Source organism: Mycetomoellerius zeteki, unplaced genomic scaffold, assembly GCF_001594055.1.
Source record: "Mycetomoellerius zeteki isolate Tzet28-1 unplaced genomic scaffold, Tzet1.0 scaffold197, whole genome shotgun sequence".
Classification (NCBI taxonomy): domain Eukaryota; kingdom Metazoa; phylum Arthropoda; class Insecta; order Hymenoptera; family Formicidae; genus Mycetomoellerius; species Mycetomoellerius zeteki.
Window position 1 is genome coordinate 139,778 of NW_017256926.1, and position 21,190 is coordinate 160,967.

At 38.0% G+C, this 21,190-nt stretch overlaps 1 protein-coding gene across 3 annotated transcripts; it reads left to right on the forward strand.

Moving 5' to 3' along the window:
* Positions 1 to 651: 651 nt before the first annotated feature.
* exp (expansion) lies at positions 652 to 20,935 on the forward strand. 3 transcript variants are annotated; one of them, XM_018447046.1, is made up of 9 exons: positions 652 to 1,190; positions 15,737 to 15,867; positions 16,331 to 16,488; positions 16,937 to 17,168; positions 17,758 to 17,956; positions 18,824 to 19,062; positions 19,838 to 19,934; positions 20,162 to 20,395; positions 20,757 to 20,925. In XM_018447046.1, exons 2-9 carry the CDS (start codon positions 15,757 to 15,759, stop codon positions 20,813 to 20,815), a joined length of 1,329 nt encoding a protein of 442 aa, XP_018302548.1. In that variant the 5' UTR covers positions 652 to 1,190; positions 15,737 to 15,756; the 3' UTR covers positions 20,816 to 20,925. The 3 variants fall into 3 exon arrangements, with proteins under 3 accessions (XP_018302548.1, XP_018302545.1, XP_018302547.1); XM_018447043.1 differs by having other exon boundaries at positions 655 to 1,190; positions 20,744 to 20,935; XM_018447045.1 differs by lacking the exon at positions 652 to 1,190 and adding an exon at positions 10,738 to 11,122 and having other exon boundaries at positions 20,744 to 20,935.
* The last annotated feature ends 255 nt before the right edge of the window (positions 20,936 to 21,190 follow it).

Consider the following 21,190-nt stretch of genomic DNA (forward strand, 5'->3'; position numbering starts at 1 on the left):
AAATGCTCTTGAAAGAAATAATTTATATAAATTTAATACGTCATAAAATTTACTTTAACTTGAATTTACATTTTTAGACAAAAAAATAAATTTAACGAATTATGAAATTTATATGAATTATTATATATTTCATTAAATTTAACTTCAATTTACTTTTTTTAAGCGCAAAAAAAAATAAATTTAATAAATTATTTCTTCGCTTCAATCGCCTGTTACGCGCTCCTATAATCTTTCCTATAATTCAAGCGTACCCTTTTCCTCCCTCATCGCTAAACCGCCAGTTAGCCGCCTCCGGTCCTGCCGGAGGACCGTCGCCAGTGACGGGGGCGGCGGGAGGAAGAGAGAAACGGAGAGATAGAGAGGCGAGGTCGAGACAGAAGACATCGAGGGACAGTTCAGTGGCCCTCCTCTCCCCCTCCTCCGCCCCCCTACCCCCTTTTCGCGGCGCGCCTTGTAGCAAAGGCCACCAGCTCCTTGTCCTATTTTTGACGTCATCGGTGAAGGTAGACAGCGAGTCAAAGGGGGTGGTACACACGCATGCGCCGTCCGACTGTTCACCAACATGGTGAACGTCCTGGGTGGACGGTGGACTCTCACTCGCGGTGATGCCGAGCGGCGCAAGGCTCTCGCCTGCTGCGGCGGTCCACCATGGTCCACCAGCGGCGGAGCAGTGAACGGCGATACGCCGCGATCGAAGGAGGCTCTTTGCAGGCTCTTGAGCGAGCGGGGCACGGCCGAATAAAGGCGCGCGCCTTACTTAACGAGGCACCCCGCGCGTTTCCCCTTTCTCCCCCCTCGATCGCACATTCATTTCACTCGCTCTCTCGCTAGCTCGCTCGTGTTCGCGCGAGAGTAGTCGACAGTGGTCGACAGCCGCAGCCGTCGCGAGGAGAACTTGGTTCACGCTGCCGAGGACCTTTTCGCCCTGTCGATCCTTTTGCCGTTGATAGTGTCCGCCGATCGTGTCACCGAGTATTTTTGATAGTTTTGCGGATTAATCGTGGAAAAACGCAACGGTCTCGTTGCGAGCCAACGCTACTTTCGCCGATTATGGATAGGAGAGAGCGCGGTGACGAGCAGCGCGAGTGCCTATCGCGAACCAGTCTGTGAACCATATTGTAGGCGGTGGAGAACGGCGGAGGCGGTCGCGGGGCGACGCGACGTGCTCGCCAGGCGCTGTCACTCGAGAGGTACGTAGAGGAGTAACCCGCGGGAGATCGCCTGATCCTAGAAAATCTGCGCGCGACATATGGAGAACGATCGCTGCGAGAAAGGAGGTTTTCTCGGTACAGCACGGATTATTCTAGCAATATTACAGCGATATTGCAACGTTCCGATAATATTGGCTGCGTTCAACAGAAAAAAAAAACAGCTTTGCAACTGTTGCAAAATTCTTTAATACTCAAGAAATACATAAAAGTCAACAAAAAATCAGGATATATAAACGGTCAAATTTTGTAACCCAAAATCATCATTTTTTTTGCTTTTATGACGTCAAAATAAAATCATTTTAACTTTCTCTCGACTTGGTGTGTTCCTTGGATATGATTAGTCTTGCTCTTAGTTCTTTGCCGGATCTAAATGTACAAACCAATCATATTCAAGAATTTTTCCAACAGTTGCAAAGCTGCGTTTTCTTCATTGCAATTGTTGCAGCAATGTTGCAAGCTCCTGTGCTGTGGAGTGTAAAGACTTTTCAACAATTACCGCGGCGCGGGGGTGAAGCGATACCAGCGGGATATGCGATTCCTCGAAATTTAAAACGTACAACAAATAGAGGTATAAAGCACGCATGTGCGTCTGAAACTTAAACATATGCGAATATAGCGCGTGGATCCGTGATGGTAAAAATGCCATTCCGAGCAGACGATTCAATCGTCATCGCCGTCATCCTCAATCATCATTATTGCCGTTGCCGTTGAATTGAGCGAGCGCGACATTTGCTTACGTGAGATACATTCTCGCTGGAAGGCGCGAGGAAGGAGAACGGGCGAGCGAGCGACGTGAAAGTGAGTCTTGCTCGCACGCCGCGTCGCCCGAACGACGATACAATTCGCGAAGTGAACTGTGAACGATTCGCGAGCCTCTTCGTGGCCTCGTCGTTGCTGGAATCGCGTTCCTTTTTTTGTTTCATAGGATCTTTATTTCACGCGGATCCATACAACGCAGAAACTTGCAGCGCAACGTTGCAGTAAGTTCTTTATCAATGAACTCCTTAAATTGGTGCACACGGTACAATAAGTTAAAGTGACAGAAACTATATTTGTTTCAATTCCATTTATTGCACCGTGTGCACCGGTTTAGAAAGTTCTTTGATAAGAACAGGCCTAATTCCAGATAATATGCATGCTCGAAAGACTTTATGAAGACATCATAAAGATGTTCTTTAGGAGAGAGAGAGATATATATATATACATATATATATAATCTGTTATATATATAACAGATATCTAAAATATATCATAAAGAGGTGTTACAGATTAATGTATATCGTCTGGGATGTACTGCAATATTGCTGAAATGCTACAATGTTGCAGCAATATTGCCCGAATGTTACAACGTTGCTGCAATATTCATACTGGAACTCTGCAGCGTTGCGTTGTTATTACAATATTGCTAGAACGCTGCAATGTTGTTGCAACATTACTGCAACGTTGCAATGTTATTACAATATTATTGAAACAATATCAGACTGCTCCTCTCCTCCCATACAGTACCGATTGTTGCGGAAAATTTTCAGAAATGTTTCACATCTCATGTGCAACAATTCTGAAAGAATTCTACAATATGTCATATGAAATGTTTTAACAGAAATGTTTCTAAAATCTATCATATACAATAAATTGAAAAACATATTTAAAAAGAACAAAAAATCATCATGATGTTAAAATGATTCTAATATGTTTATCAAAAGTCAGTTTTTAATCAATCACGGTTCAGTTTAACATCATTTTAGTGTTATCGTGAGTTGTTTTACTTTAATTGCGAAAGCTTTTGTATATGAATGACTTGTTCTGCGTTAATTACGAAAAACTTTTGTATATAAATAATAGATATTGTGTGGAAATTGCAAGTGTAAATGACTTTCTAATAGTGATCATGTATATGTACTTATACATATAATATATGATTAATTAATCGAAATAGTTGGCGATATAATTACTATTTATGAGAAATACTTTAAGTTTATTTCACCAAGTTTGTAATTTGTAAACAGATTACAAAACTCTTAATAAAGTTTGAGTACTTCAGAAATGATATTTAAATATATGTTTAATTGATACCTAAATAATATTTAAATTTATTATGTCAACATAATAAATTTAAATATTATTTAAGTATCAATCAAATATATATTTAAATATCATTTTTGAAGTACTAAAAATAACTGAAAACTTTTTGGTAATATTTCAAAAAGATTGTAGATTCTTTCCGTGACATTTCATCAATCTTTCAACAAGGTTTCATGTGCAAGAATCGCGGACATTTTGCTATTCCAGGAATAGCTGTCTCAGAAATGTTGCAGACATATTTCGCAATTTTTATGAAATGTTTCACTTTTCAGTTGAAATATTTCGGAGATATTTCTGAAAACTTTCGGTACTATATGGGCTTGATGAAATGACGAGAGGGTAACCACTTGTAATCTTGGGACAGAGTCCTCGAAATCATTATAAAATTCATATGAAATCTCTATGTATAATCCGATAATTACATATGCAACCACTCGAGAAATCATTGTATACGTATAATATTAAATAAAATCGTATATTTTACCAAATGACTTCATATGTAGTGATAATCAGATGAAATCATTTAATCTGTGGGACAATATTTCAGCTAGTAGTTACCCCTTCGTGAAATGAACTGCAATGTTCAAGAAAGATTGACATACTAATAATATAAATCTAGACATGAAGATAACCTGCTATATAAATGTATAGCTTCTGTATATTGCTGAAACATTGCAATGTTGCTGGAATTATCTGCGTTGTATGGGGACGTTTCGTTATATGTGCGAGAGCGCAACAGGTCCTTGTAATTTGTTATGAGCGCCGAGCCCGGGAAAGTCGGCCCCGCGGACTTTTCGCGAACGCAAGTTGGGAATTTCTGCCGCTCACATGTATAGCGTCGTATATCTTCTTCTTCAAGTGCCATACGCTATCACTAGCGCCTCTCTTGTGTATACCTGACTGCGTGCACACATTGATTGTACATAAGGTATATGGAGATCTATAGTTTGAACGTCGATTCGAACTGCAATTTTTGATAGAGAGGTTTCTTGAGCAAGTATACTACTCAAGGGGTAAATCGTTGAGGACATTACGGTGTAGACATTTGAGGCATTACTGGGCATTACTGGACGTTACTTAAGAGAATTATGTATTATAATAAACGGTATGAGACATTACTGGACATTAATGGGGCATTAATTAATGGACATTAATGAGTATTACATATTAGAGCATTACTAGAGCATTAGTGGGCATTAGTAGACATTACTATAGAGCATTAGTAGGCATTGATACACAATTTTGGTCAGCGATTTATTTTTTGATACTACTCTTTTGATACTGATGGTTTGCCATTGGCTGCGTTCAGCAGACTCAACTGTTGAGCGAGCGCTCGCTGCCATTGATGTATTCTTCTAGATCTAAAATTCTGATTGGATGATCTAAAAGAATATACCAATAATAGCGAGCGCTCACTCAACTGTTGAGCCCGCTGAATGCATCCATTGCCTTCCGAGAGAAGCTATAAGCGTCGAACCCGGGATCTCTCAGGTAGAACACGGAGTCATAATTAAGTCATAATGGTATCACAGAACGTCATCATGATGTCATTTGATACCTAAAAATTGACTTATAAGTGGCGAATGAGATCATGATGATGTCGTCATGACTTCTGTGTTCTATTTGGAAGGTAGTATAACAAACCAGGGTGCTGTTTGTTACACTACGTTCGCGCTTAAAAAAAGGTAAATGAAAATGGGAATAATTATCACAAGGAAGTATTACAAGTATTAACCCTTCTTATTCTTAGTCCTATTGCTCGTGGCCAAGCGTGCAATGATGACTTTTCTTATGTCTGTGCTTATACGGGGTCTACAATAGAAGTCGTAGCGGTCGTAGAAAAAACTGACCAATTATAGTCGATTATTCTTCTCATATTCGACTGTGATTAGTTAATTTTTTCTACGACTTTAGACCCTACGACCGACAGTTTATCGATTCCGAACGACAAAATTTTGTTAGAGAAGTGTTCTTGTCGAAGATACTCTCCCTCGATGGGTTGCCACTTCCTTTTGAGAGAGAGAGAGAGAGAGAGAGAAAGGGACACGTATAAAGGGGAGAAAGGGAGCGTATGAAAATATTTTGGTACTACCGAGAACCAAACCCAGGATCTCAACAGACTAGTGCGCTATTCTGCTTTGCCACGCTCGCTCTCAACTATACCTATATATCGTATAATAGTACATATCGTACGAGAGCGTGGCGTTTCGCGGCTTGCGACCGATGTCGATGTCGTAACGTCTCTCCCCCTCGCGCCATAACGCTCTCTCGCTTCCCTTTTCTTCTTTAGCAACCGTTCCACACGAAGCGAATGCTCGAGGGCGATCCCCGAGGGAGATCCGCGGAGGCAAATTTTTAAAATTCGCCGCGGCATCGGACGGCGATCACAAACGTTCCCGTCTCTGCCTCCCCGCCAAATAACAATAGACGTTGGAAACGCATCTTTTCTACAGATGACGAAATGCGATAGCTTGTTTAGCTCATACGATGCGTGTCCGTAAACACGTAATTAAAGTCAATTGGTTGATGCGCAACTAATTCCCCAATCTCTACTTACGACTTTCTCGTCCAAAAACGGACGGGGAATTGTAGTTGGGTCGAGGAATGCGTTTTTAACGTTTCGTCGAGGCGTCTACGCGAAAGATCCGGTCCTCGGGGAATCCCGCAGCGGTCTGCTCTGTGAAAACGAGTATCGGCAGGGGAACGAAACCGGTATAATTTCGCTGAGTTCACGCGTTTGAATATATACCAATAATTATATCCCTGGCGAAAATAAAAATCGGAATGTAAGTCGAATGTAAGAGGAGAATGCAGTGAGAAGCATATGTAAGCAAAGCTTATAAAAAGCGAAAATTGAAATAACGAAAAAGAGACGTTTAATACGCTTCTTTTATGTCTCGTTGTCTCAATTTTCGTCTTCTAGAAGTTTCATTTACACTTCTGCCACTCTCTTTTCTACGTTCATGAGAAGAATGGTTTTACAGGAGGATCTAAAAATTTAGCTAGATACAAATCTGAAAATAATTTTCTTGGACTATCGAAATAATTATGTATTATGGAACGTTCAAGCTGGCTACTAAAATGTCAAAACTTTTTGCAATATTGCTTATCATATTTGAGTTTCTTACAGAATTACTTTGATCGTCTATCAAAGTTATTTTCAGTTCTGTACCTACATTTTTATGTACCTAAATACTTCAATAAAATCGTTCTTTCTATGATCGACTCCGATTATTTTTGCCAGAGATATCTTGCTCTCACGAAAAGATTTTGCTGAAGCATCTAATTTAACTAGATACAGATCTGATTTTTTGTTGGACCATCAAAATAATTATATAGGACGCTCAAAATAATTACGTAGAACGTTGGTTGCTAAGAGCTTCAAAATTTTTTGCAGCATCATATGTTTCAGATTTCTATATTATTATTTTGATGGTGCGACAAGATTATTTTTAGATTGTATCTAGCTAAATTTTTAAATACTTCATAGCAAAATTGTTCTTTTCGCGCCGAGAATCGGCGAGAGATCCGTCTTGTACGCGGAAATCGAATCGAGGTCAGAAATCGTAAACTCATCGGAATTGACGGAAATTAATCTTGTGCGACCTAGCACCGACGTCATACTATGTCTCGAGGCTCGCGCGATTGCGCCGCGCGAGTCGATGATTGCGAGATTGACTTTCGCGCAAGCGGCAAGCATAATCGTGAAAGCCGCAAGCGGCTCGCAAGCTGCCGCTGTGCTCGCTCGCTCGCTCGCTTCCGCGGCAAGCGGATTCCTCGCTTTCTATCGAACGAACGGCCGAAGCACGCCTGTTCTATAAACGTGCTGGAAAACGCGTTTCACGCTCGACGTATTCCGCGGCCGCCGGACGTTTATCCCGTCCGCAGCACACGACGGACTATATTTATAATTTCTTTTCTCGTTCGGCTCCGGATGACTATATAGGCCAAGGAAAGAGCGCGGCGAATGTATTCGATGTCGATTTGGAACGGCCGCTCGTTTCCGTCGGCTTGTCGAGTTCAGATTCGGCGTATTAGAAGGCTGATTTAATAGCAGTTTCGATTGGAACCAAGAAATAAGATTCCGAAATCTGGCTATATAATGCATCTTTTCTCTGCCTCGGGGTACCAATTCGTATACAGGTGTATTTCCAGCTGAAAACGCCGCAATCGATCTGCCTCTAAAGCGGCGTCTATAATGAGATTTTAAGGAGCAAAACTTAAACAAAACTTAATTTTTAAGCATTAAAGAAATTGTCTAATCATAGTCGAATTTGAGGAGAATAATCGATGAATATCGATTGGTCAATTTCTTAAGTCTTAAGCTTAAGTTTATGCCTTAAGATCTCATCGCCGCTTAAGACAGGCAGCTTTAATTTATTTTCTTAATGACATTGAAAGAAATACTGTTACGTTCCATTACATACGAAAAGAACAGTTTTGTTAACGTATTTCATAATTTGGCTATAGATACAGCTATAGATACGTTGAAAATAAATTTATTGAGCCATTAAAATAATTATGTAGGACGCTGAAACTGGTTGCTAAAATGTCAACATTTTTTACAGCATTACTCATCATACTTGAGTTTTTTACATAATTATTTTGACTGTTGAAATAAAATTATTTTTAGATTTGTATTTATCTAAATTTTTAAGTACTTTAGCAAAATAATTTTTTTATTATTTTTTTTTAAATGTTGAAAAGAGAGATTGGATTTTTCACGAAAGGCTAATTATATCTCGTATATAGGAATCGCTAATAATTAAGAAAAAGTAGAAGAATTTCAGAAATTGTAGTCAATCGAAATTTACGAAAAGAACAGAAAGAAGATTTTGCTTATGAAGTTTCAAAAAATTTGACTAGATATATCTGAAGTATTTTCAGATACATCTAGTAATAATTTCGTTCGACTCTCAAAATAATTACGTAGAACACTAAAAGGTCGATAGCAATTAGCGCGAAGAGTTTTAACATTCTAGTCATTAATTTGAGCGTCCTACATAATTAATTTGGTGATCCAGAAATTATCTACATTTTTAGATAATTTAGCAGAACTGTTCTTTCTGTGCGCAAATGATTCGTGTCATCGCTCGTTGTATCGATTATTAATAGGCATAAATATTAAGGAACTGGATGCGAGCAGTTCAGTGGTTGGGTTTTTCCCCGAGGGTGCCTCGCAAGAAAGTAGTCACGGACGGTCGATCGTTGTTACACGCTACTTTTCACCGCGCGACAGCGACCCGATCTTCTTCGTCGGCAATTTTATAGGGTTTATCGCTGCGCGCAAATTAAAACGGTGGATATATCGGCGTCTTATCGATCGAATATTACGCTCGTAAGTTCCATGAATTTATATCACGCGATAATCGTAAAGAGGGATAATTGTCGCGCATTCGCGTAGTTATGCGCGGATCGTGGTAATTGCGATTTACGCGATCCCCGCGCGTCCTCGCTTAATTCTCGCTCTCGTTTAATTGCAGCCCCGTAATTCGCTTTCGTTACGCCTCGGTCGCGTAGGAGTATTTCGCGACGAGCCCCGGCGGGGTTGTCCCCGCGAAAGGGTGTGTGCGTAAAATGCCTGACCGCTGCCGCGCGGCCGAGTATAACCAGTTTCCTTCCACTGCTTCGAAATCTTGCTGTTGCACTCATCGAAGTCACTTGGCGAGTTGACTGGGACTTGGTGAAAGAAGGTGAGAGAGAGAGAGAGAGAGAGAGAGAGGGAGAGGGAGAGAGAGAGAGAGATCGTGCTCACGAGCAAGAAGAGAATAAACGAATGTGCATGAGGAGGAGTAGGTGGTGCGTGGTAGAATGGCGGATGAAAGAGAGATGAAGTAGAGGGAGGAAGAAAAGAAATGTGGACAGAAACAATCGGAGGAAAATGACAAGAAAAAGGAACTGAATTAGCGAAGAGAGGCTAGCGAACAAGACATTAGAATAATGGTGAAATTACGAAGAAGAATTAAAAAAAAATAGTTAAGATCGGTATTTATAGTATGTATTTATAGTATTTATAGTCTGTATTTATATAGTATTTATAGATTCTTATATTTGGGACTGTTTTAAGTATAATCTTAAGATGTCATGAGAGAACCAATCAGAGATCGGTATTTATAGTCCGTTCTTATTTTAAGATCGTCTTAAGTACAGTCTTAAGATGTTATGAACTAATCAGAGGGCCGCATTATCGTCTTAAGACATTATTTAAGACGGTCTCGAAATAAAAACCGACTATGAATATCGGCCATAGTTGATTTTTATATTTGAGACTGTCTTAAGTATAACAGTCTTAAAATGTCAAAAGCCAATCGGAGGCTATATTAGCATCTTAAGAAATTACTTAAGACGGTCTTAAAATAAGTACGAAATACAATACCGACCTGTGATTGGCTTATGACATCTCAAGACTGTACTTAAGATCGTCTTAAATATAAGAACTGATTATGAACAGTGCGATTCGCTTATATCTTCAGACTACTAAAGATTATCTTAAATATAAGAACCGACTGAATATCAGCTTTTGTTTAATTCATGACATCTTAAGATTGTACTTAAAACAGTCTTATTTAAGAATTGACTATGAATACCGACCAGAGAGCCGTATTAGCATCTTAAGATTATTTAAGACGGTCTTGAAATAAAAACGGATTATGAATACCGGCCTAAAAGAACTGGATTTTGATGCAGTCGATTATTAAACAGCGGGGACGGAGTTGCCGCTCTCGAAGTTGAAGAAACGGGAAAAGAGTACGAAAGCAAGGACGAGGAGAGAGATATATGCCCGTGTATTTCAGCGAAGGCAAGAAGACAGCGCCGAGAGGCGAAGGGAATCGAAAAAGAGAAGGGAAGCGAAATTGATAAAGAGAGAAGACATATATCTATGGAAATCTACAGGGGAGATGAAGAGATGCAGACGAAGGCAGCAGCTGAAGAACGAAGAGAGCCGAGAGAAGAAATCGAGAGGGATCGGCGAGGGAGGGAGACAGAGAGGATATCTTTCAAGAGGGAAGATATACTCACGATCGCCCCCCACACAACAAAGACGGAGAGGCACGTGACGACAGAAGCTAAAGAGTGAAGAAAATCGTGGAGAAACGAGAGGGACATGGTAAAATATTCGTTAAGAAAAGAGGTGGAGAGAGGCAAAAAGGAGAGAAGGAGCGTGCGAACGGTCGTGTACGCCGCTCGTTCATGTGTACGTACACGTCGGTACACGTGTACGTGTTCGTGTGCGAGTGTCCATGAGTTTGTGAACGTGTGTCTGCACAAAACACACACCATAGCGAACGATCGCGAGCCGTACTGCCGATCTCTCGAGGGAGGTGGGGATTCCTCATAGTGTGTGCGCGCTGTATTCCAGCCGTGCTAGACGCTGCCGCTGGTCGTGTACAACAGCCTTCGCATTCTTCGGAGAAGTGAAAGCAGTTTCAGGGAAATTCTGGTGGCGACCGGGCGTTCGTTCGTTCATTCGTTCGTTCGTTCGCTCGTTCGCTCGCTCGTTCGCTAAAGGCAGAGTCGGTCGTGTGACGTTTCTTTCACCTCCGTGGAGGCTCTCACCGTTAGATCCGCGACCTGCGCGAGATCCAGGTCGGATCCCTTTTTCTCATTATCGGTACACGAGATCGGGCCTCATCATTACGAAATCGGTCGTAATCGTCTCGCCCTAGGGAGACGCGTATATCGTATGTGCACGCGCGCGAAACAGATGGCAAGCTCGGACGCAATCCCGTGCCCCGCGGTGAGATAATGGACAAACGGCATGAAGCATCTACTACGTGGAGAACGTTGCGAAATCGTCGGTGGAGACACGGAATAGAAGAGCGCCACTCGTGAGTCAGATTTCGTCGTTCTATTCTATCTAGGAATGTGTCACGGGCCGGTATTCATCAGTTGGTTTTTATACTAGAAATTAAAAATGCCTATAACGATCGAAGCTGGATCTTTATTGCTTAAATAATTCAGTCTTGAATTACTATATATACTATATATGTACTTGTATAATATATATACATATTTGTAATCTCTCGAATTGCGCGCCGAATTGTTTTTCCGGACTATAAACGCAATTAAACTACTGTAGTAATTTCGCGAATTAAATTGACAAACAATTTTAATAATTTTGATGCTTGAAGTTGGTTTTTATATTTAAGACCGTCTTAAGTACAATCTTAAGATGTTGTGAACTAGTGCCGATATTCATAGTCAATTCTTATATTTGAGATTATTTTAAAACAATCTTAAGCTGTCATAAATCAATTAGAGGGCTGTATAATATTATCTTAAGACATTTATACTTAAGACAGTCTTAAAGGAATGGACTATGAATATCATCCAAGGATTCTCTCTCCGATTAAAGGAGAATACGCTCTTTCGTAAATGAAGAGGGGATAGGGGGTCATCACCACCGCCACGAAGATCGTTCGGTTTCGTTACGTAAATATTGCAATGTTACGTCAATTATTTCTTCTTATCTTCGATATTGCCGCAAGAATAGTCTGCTTAAAAAGTCGCGCATTCTCCTGCGAAAAACGGTTGTCCGTAATCCGATAATTAAAGCGCATGTGTATCGGAGTATATATAGTTAGTGGTTCACTAGAAACAGCTGAATAGATCATTAAGATACATGAAAAAGTGTCGAGGAAATAATTGGAGCGAATACGAATAACAGACAATAACTGGCCTCTATTTTTCAGCTGAACTTCTTGCACAGTTCACTCTTTTTCTTCTTTTCTCTCCACGTTGGAGAAGAAAAGAGAAAAGGTTAACTGTGCAAGAAGTTCATTTAAAGAGAACAGGCCTAGTTTGTTATGGACAACTTTCATTAGAAGTTTAGCTGGCGTCAACATTAAAGACGTTCTAATATTTTAGACACTCTTTGGAGAGAGATGTCTTTAAACTGTCCAGAGAGGATATCCTAAGGACTTTCTCAGGGCGCTCCTTGGAGAACTGTGTTGTATGAGATTTCGCTTATTAACGAAGTCTAATTCCACCTGATCGACAATTCCATCTGACTTCTACACGAAAAAATGATTTTGCCGAAGTATCTAAAAATTTAGATGCAGATCTAAAAAAAAATTGTTAGACCACCAAAATGATCACATAGGAATATCAAGCATGAGAAATGCTACAAAAAGTTTTGACATTCTCTGACAATCAGTTTAACACCATCCTACATAATTCTTTTAACGATTCAACAAAATTATTTTCAGATCTATATCTAGCTATAAAAGTTGTTGTTTAGATAATTCAACAAAGTATTCTTTCCGTGTAAAAATTCAGAATTATCAATTGAAGTCGCTCAGCTTCTTTTTGTATTTGGACAGTCGCGACGTGTTCGACTTAAATCCGAAATAATGTTCGAAGTGCGCGAAGAAACTCCGTCGAGATCTCTACTCTTCCGCGAGTCTCGCCATTTTATCGCGACGCCGCGAATCGCGGATTCGAGCGCGTTCGCGTCATACTAGTATAGTTTCTTCCTTTCTTCTTTCTTTTTTTTTCGTTGATTTCGCGTCACGCGTCTTCCCGATGAGACATCGACCGATCGTTGCCTTGACGCGTGAAATTCCATAGGTTTGAGCCAGGTGATCGGAATTCGTATCTCCGGCGCGACGCGACGCCACGCCGAAGTTAACGGCAGCGACGCTTTCGGGGATTTAATCCGGGGATCGACCCGGGCGCGTTGCGTGCTGCAACTACCTAATCGACATTACGGTACCTTGGAGCCATACGAGGCTTCGTGTTTCGTTACGCGTCGAGTACGATTAAATATAGCGGTACAGTATTGACTTCAACGGGGAGTCGCATCGAACGGTGCGAGGCGCGAATATCTCCGGAATAATCCGTGGAATTTAGGCGTGTACAGTTAAGTTCGTCATTATTATTTATTACGAAGAGAGAGCGAACATTGTAATTAAGCGAAATAAAATTTTTGCTTTCGAAAAATAGAGATGATTACTTACAATTAATCTATTCTTAAATAATTATCGTAATTTTTGCGAAAAAAATTTTTTATTTTTCGTCAATGATCGAGGTTCTTACTTTAATTGGGATTTTAGTGTTTAAATGGAAGAATACGCTCCAAAATTATATTGCTTGTTTATATTAATTTTTTCTACATATATGAATAAAATATTAATATTGAATTCAATAACTCAAGGAACACATCGAGTCAAGAGAAAGTCAAAATGATTTTATTTTGACGTCATGAAAGTCAAAATAATAATTTTCGGTTACAAAATTTAATTGTTTACTGATATTAAGAAGTAAAATAAAATTATATTAATTTTTTGTTGTGACTTTGTGTGTTTTTGGGGAAATAATGATTTTTTTTTAAAATTTGACGTTAAGAATCAAAATAAAATCATTTTGATTTGTTATTGACTTTTATGTATTCCTTGGGAATATATTAATATATATTGTGTATGTTAAAGATGTATCTTGCATAATAAAATGTAAAAGTAAATCGCGTTTTCGCGCGTAAGTGTTACGCTGACCAATTTCTCGAGAGAGAATCGCCGCCTATTTTTTCCTCATTAAAAATACGCGTCTATAAATAAAAGATCTTGCGCGAAAGAGTAGTCGTGAAAGCCAATTCGGACATCAGTCGTAGCCAAGCGATACGTTTAATAACAACACTTTCACGATGCTCGAAGCTCATCGTAAATCAACCGTACTCCACCTGCGCTATCGCCCCATTGAATCTGATTCGTCCGCTTTCGCATAATTTTTTGCATTCTAGGGCGGGGCAATTTCCTTAACCTATTTCCTCGCTTTTACACTTTTCTTTTTGTTGTTTTAGACACGACGATGCAATCTTCGAAATTAATCAGGTCAGATTGAGTATACAGTGTGTTCCGCACGCGATCTCTCGACTCTACGTGGTTCTTTTTTATTTAGAGACATCTTGTTTCCGTCTCGTTTCTCATTTCCCCTCGACTTCATTTCTAGTATTGAGCGTTAAATTATACGTTAAAATAATGTCAGCTCGTGATAAAAAAATCGCGAAGGTAATTATTTTTTTTAAAACGGCTTGTATAAACTCGTAATTTGAAATGATGAAAATTTTTCTTATAAGAGTAATCAGTTATCAAATTATAATTCAGTTCACAAGAAATAAATAATCAATCTTATCCAGAAGTACAGTCAACAAAAAAATCAAAATGACTTTATTTTGATTCTTAACGTCAATACAGTCAAATTTTAAATAAAGTCATTTTAAATAGTCACTTTCTCCTCATTTGGTGCGTTTCTTAGATCCGCATAATTTTCAACGTTGTATATACCTTTTCTTTGTAAAATGTACCACATAAATCGTGGTGAAAAAATTTCTATTATTCATCAGAGACCGAAGAGATTTCAACACTGAGAAGAATAACGTGACGTGATGCCGAAGATCAGCTGGAATGACGTCACGTCACGAAGCCGGATACAAGTTCTATCGTACGGGTACACTTGCCCCATCGAACGTGTCCCGTAAATCGTAGCGGCGATTCCTTCCTTTTTCTTTTTTTTATCGCTCTCGCTACTTAAAGCATTAGTCGCACCGTAAGGAAAATCAATTAGCACCTAGTGATTCTTTAATATGATTGGTTCCTACACTTAAGATTCAGCGAAGGATTAAAGGCAAGAGCCAATCATATTAAAGAATCACTATTGATTAGTTTTTCTCTTCTGAATACAGCTAATGAGAAGAAGAAAGAGAGAGAAAGAGAGCGTTTATTACCGTTTTAAGTCTATGCTCTCTAAGAAAAAATTGAAGCAAAAATGATATAAAGAGCAGAGAAAATTGAAAACAAAAATTAAAGAAAATTAATTAACAAAATGAAACAAAAAAGGAAACAATATGTGTACAAATTTAAGTATTTAGCATAAAATAAAATAAAATAATGGAATACAAAATATTATAATAAATACCAAATTAAAGAAAATTAGTACTAGAGAGAGAGAGAGAGAGAGAGAGAGAGAGAGAGAGAGAGAGAGAGAGAGAGAGAGAGAAATAGGAAACAAGGTATATATACATTTATCGAATAGTCTTTTCCTTTCGTTCGTATCTGACTGCTTTAGAAGTGATGCTAAAGTTCCCGATCATCCCTTCGACTTTTAAACTGTAAACGACTCATAAGTTAATGGCTGCGGGAGATAAAACGTGCAAGATTGATAATATCTCTCTCTTTCTCTCTGCAAATGAGAGAATTATTTCTATATATATTCGTATTCAGAGAAGCGAGAATAAGCTTCGATAAGCGCATAATTGATGACTCTTAAATCTAACAACAAATCTCCGACAAATTTTCTTCGGATCCTTTAACATAAATTGAAATAAAAGTTTTCTCTTCTTTACGAATGAGAAAATTCCACGGGGATGCTCGAACGTTCAACGCAAAGAGAGATTAAGAGAGAGATTACATGGTGAGGATCGTTTTTTTTCTTTTCTCTGCTTTCAGATTGACTATCGGAACGCAAAATGGTATCGAGGCGGAAAATACTTTCGCGTTCGCGAGATAATCTTGTGGAGTCGCAGTACGAGGAACAAGATGAAGAAGACGTGTGGTATAACTTGGATAAATTGTACAAGGTAATCTTTATTTATTACTTATAAATTTTATCGATATTATGTATATCGTTATTTAGATGTGTGTGTAGATATATATGTATATTAATATTTTATTTATACATATATATATATTTCATATACAATATAATTCACATACGATTACAATGAAAAAATTTTTAATAAATATTTGTTTGACTAATTCTAAGTAAATATTTATTAAATGTAAATATATATTTATTTAATAAAAAAAACCATTAATTTTTTTATTGACTAAATATTTATTTACGGTAAGTAAATGTTTACTTATTGCTATTCGAAAGAAATATGTATTAAGATTTGTAAGGTAATTTTTTTCACTGCAGTTTCTTGTTTAAACAAAGTAACTGAATGTAAACAAAAGTTGTTAATATATTAGCATTGATGTGCAAAGTAATGATTCATCCGAATTATATTAGCTCATCTTTCGTCTGTTTTGTACTTGCAGGATCACATACAAGAGGTCTTAGATAAATGGAATCAGATAGATGACGAAATTTGGGCGAAAGTTATTGTTTTTGAGAGGAACAGACGGGTTGCGAAAGCGTATGCCAGAGCACCTGTCCTCACGATAAACGGCTCGAATGACGGATTCGACGGATTCAGGTACACACAATTTGGATTTGAGATACAATTATTTATCTAGCGTCCCACTAAGAATTTTCGTAATTTTGTAAAATGTAGTATCGAGTGCTTTTTAATCGTATATCAATATTTGATGAATCTAGATACTAATTGCAAGATGAAAAAAATCCTATGTAAATATATAGATTATTTAAATTTTACTGATTTATTTCAATCTTTTTGTTGAAATATAATTGTCTAATAAAAATGCCTACGATGTTTTATATTGAGAGATATATGTATGTAATTAATTCAATTTTCACTTAATCTCTTGTTTAATTATCTGTACTAAGGGCTATAAAGTTACACAAATGTAGATATTTTTTAAAAAGTTTTTTTTGTGAAGCGAAGTATTATAACTTATATAAATATATTACGTAAGTTGTATAATATTTAGCATTATTATACATCTCGGAAAATTGATTTACAGAATAGGGCTTTGCGGATTTGATAATCCTATGAGAGACTCGAAAACGGAGGAGGCTAAGCGTCATATAAACCAAGGAGTTAAAATAAAGATGGATGAGCAGGGCAATATTCTCATCAAGAGATTATGTAAAAATAACGTGTATGTGAAATCAACGAATCAGGAGGACAATGCGATCGGTCCAGAGATCATACGTAATTCGCAGGGTGCGCTCGAGCACGAGAAACCCGGAAAGGTGGGTCGACGTTAATGTTTCGCGGTTTCTTAATAATCGTCCGCGTTGGAAACATTTATCGGCGAAAGCATCAAAATGGGTCAATTGCGCGATAGGGGGGAGGGGATCTCAGTTATTCTTGTCTACTTCTTGCAATTAAAAAAAATAATAACAATAAAAAGTTTTCCCTCGCCACTGCGTACACATTGCACGCGAGGAGATCGGCATGTATTGGCTTTATCACGATTGTGTGAATGCATGTCGATAGAGAAACCGCATCGCCTTTCTAATTAAAACTACAAGCAACCGAACCGTATAATAAGAGGCGTTTAAATCTCTTTATCGTCAGGAAATCATACGCCACGCACTCGGTATGAAAGGAGAGCGAAATGTTCCGCCGCTTAACATGATCCGCGGTTGTTCTTCCTGACTAAAGAATTCCTGTTCATGTCCATTTATTAGTTTACTCCTTCGTCGATAATACGTTTTTATTACGCGTATCCCTCGCTGTCGGGAAGCCGATTGATGCCATAGCTTGGTGACGCAACCGTTAGCTTTCTCCTTAATATCGTGAAACACCGAACGTTGAACGTTACCGACTTCATTTCAGCTGTTCGACATGAATAAATTCCAAACGAATCTGTCGCGAGAGACACGAAGGGCTTATCCGGATAGACGACGATTGGAGATGCAATGCCTGAGCGCTATCATATTCGTGAGAACGGAAGCCGACTTGCTTCAGTGCCCCGTATGGGTGCTCATCGTCAACGTGGTAGGATTGGACATGCTCAAGTCGAAGCTCCCACCAGGTATGCTGCTGGAAAGCGTGTGACATACATTAAACGCTATATAGAATTTCTATATACGGTTTGCGAACAATATTTGAGGTTTATCTAATTATAGCGAATTCGTTATAAAACGCTAGTATGTACTCGTACATATTAAAGCCGTTCCTAGGTAGAACACTGTCATAATAAAGTCATAATGATATCATAGGACGTCATCATGACGTCATTTGATACTTAAAAATGAACTATAAGTGACAAATAAGGTCATGATGATGTCTTTATGTGATATTACTATGATCGACTTCTGTGTTCTACTTAGGCTGTGCATTGGTTTAATCTGAGTGTAAAAGTGAAATGCAAATATTTTTAATTATAAAATATTTATTTTATTATCTAACGGCACAATAAAGTGTACTAATTTCGCGCATTAACCCGTTTCTATAATATTTATCTATTTTTTTCTGGACTATAGATTCTCAAGTAGAACACGGAGTAATAATTAAGTCATAATGGTAGCACAGGACGTCATCATGACGTCATTTGATACCTAAAAATTGACTTAAGTGACGAATGAGGTCATGATGTCCTCATGACTTCTGTGTCTACTTGGAATCTTCATGCTCTTATTTGTCACTTATTTAAGTAAAAAACTGATGCTATTTGTCGTCATTTTGTCGACAAATAATGTTAGCTTGTTACTTGGATTATAAGTTTATTTTTAAGTATCAAATGAATCATGTTGATGACCTATATGATTTAATTATGACTTCTTTTCAGTTCATTCAGAGTTGGATATTAACGCTTTTTTGTCAAAAGGGAATTAGAATAATGCTCGTATTATCGCTTTCAAATAATAATTTTTATTATCTCTGTTGTATCTTCTTTTAGTTCTAGCATTACAGAGGCCGGTGGATATAAAGAATAGACCTAGAATACCAATTCCTGACGAAGATCCCTATAGCGTGGCCGGTGTGTCATCGTCCGTAGGTCCTAGCGAAATAATGTCGACAGATAGAGACTCGCGGGAGCAAATCTACATGCAGTCAACGAGTTACCAGCATCGGCGTGCAGAGAGACCGCCGAAATTGCCGCCTCGAGAAAATCTCTATGGTCACGGCATCCCCAAGGTAAAACATTAAAAACGATTAGGTTATTAGGGCCTTGGCGCACAGAAAAATTTGAGAAAAACTAAGTAGGATATAAGCCAGTGCTGGAATTTACTTGCAACAAATTTACTTGCAATGCCGATCGGCATTTAGACTGCGCGCGGATTGATGAGGTAAGAGACGGGAATTAAGCTGAAAATCAGCTGAAAATTACAATCCTGATAGCAAAGCCTGCAGAGACAGATTTTGAACAGAGTCTGCTACCAATTTTTGATTGCAGAAAGGCATCAAATTATATACAGAATTTGTATTATCTGACATTGTCAGTAAATTATTGCTAGAAATATAACAAAGCCTGCTAGACATGCTATACCAGCAGATTGGTAGCAGAAACCGAGCAAAGTCTTGCATAACCTGACGGCAGATTGAGAGCAGAACCTGATTCGAACAGACTCTGCTCGGTTTCTGCCACCAATCTGCTAGCATAGCCTGTCAACAGGCTTTATCGACAAATCCATAGCCAAATACGGACACAGATCTATGGTTTTGTAGTCAAAATCTGATGGAGTTTGCTGCCAATTTGGCCCCAAATTGCTAATATTTTGCTATCAGGGAAGTAAATTTCAGCACTGATGTAAGAGTAAAGAAATCAACATGTTGGATTTACTGCCTCTTACATTATGATCTCTACTATGACTGACCAATTTTTTAAAAATTTTGTTTAAGTTTTTCTTGTTTTCCATAGCCCTTATGCTATTTAGTTGAAAAAAATCTTCTATTTTAACTATTATTTCAGCCTGATTACGACGATATAGAGGACGACTACGGTAGGACGATGAAGCACCACATGATGGAGGAGAAGCGAAGTAAACACGACGATAAGAAAAAATACGGTGAGGAATACATAATATGTATTTTTAATAATATGTATTATAATATGTATATGTATTATTTTTATATGTATTATTCATAATATGTATTTTTAATAATATATATTCATAATATGTATTTTTTTTATAACATATTATGTTATATTTTAAAAGATCAATTGTATTCTATTTTAATGTACATTTCATTTTTTAAACATATCTCGCATAAATTGACTATTTATGTATTTCAGACGATCCATATTATTGCGGTTTACGGGCACGCGTGCCCAATTTCGTCAAAATGGCAAGAAATGGTCACAGCAAGGTGGGTCCTCCTCCGCCTCGAGGACATCCCAGGACACAGCCGGCGCCGTCTTATGTAGGCGCCGCTTACGCTAGTAGTCAATCTTCCCAGATATATGGGCATCTACCGGCCCATCGACCGCCCATTATGTATCATGCCAGAAGCTTCGAAAGCGGGCTTGGTAAGAAATAATTAAGTGATTATCATTTTTCACTTATCTAAAAATAATTGCGTTATTAGATACGTAAATTAGTTCGGTACAAATAACATCACGTAATATAGACTCCATCTAATTAATTTGTTATTTCAGATTAATATATACTTAGATTTTTTCTTGGTTGCTTTTTATTATTTTATTATTATCTTTTATTACTCTAGATTCATTTTTTACCTATCTTTTTATGGTTTATTTCTAAATAAATTTTTTATGAAGAGGGAATAGAAATAATAACAGTGATAATAGCTGCTTTATATTAATAAGTTGTTTTATAATCACGTTTATTAGTAATAATTGCTGCTATGATTCCAGATTCGGACAATAGGAATGAGTCGCCGTATAATCACATATACGGAAGGTTACCGATCCCGACGAGAGGCGTGATACCTCCGACCCCGCGTGCTATGTATATTGGAGAGTGGGATTAGATGTAAGAACTATCTCGGCGTTTGTACTTATAAACTCTCTCTGTATATTGTTAATATACCACATAAATACTCATATTTTTATGCTAATATTTGTACTTTTATTATTCCATTCCCTGGAAATATAAATCGCGCATTATCCCAGATTCATCATGAGTGCAGGGGGAGGAGTAGTCTAAATTAATAATTAGAATTGGAATAAATTAACTGAGATATGGAAGTTCGTATCTCTTACAAAATGGTATAAAATATTGTTGGAAAAAAGCAATTACTGATTCTTTTATTATGAAACAAAAACAAATCGCTCGGTAGGCATTTTTTTCAATATTTTCTT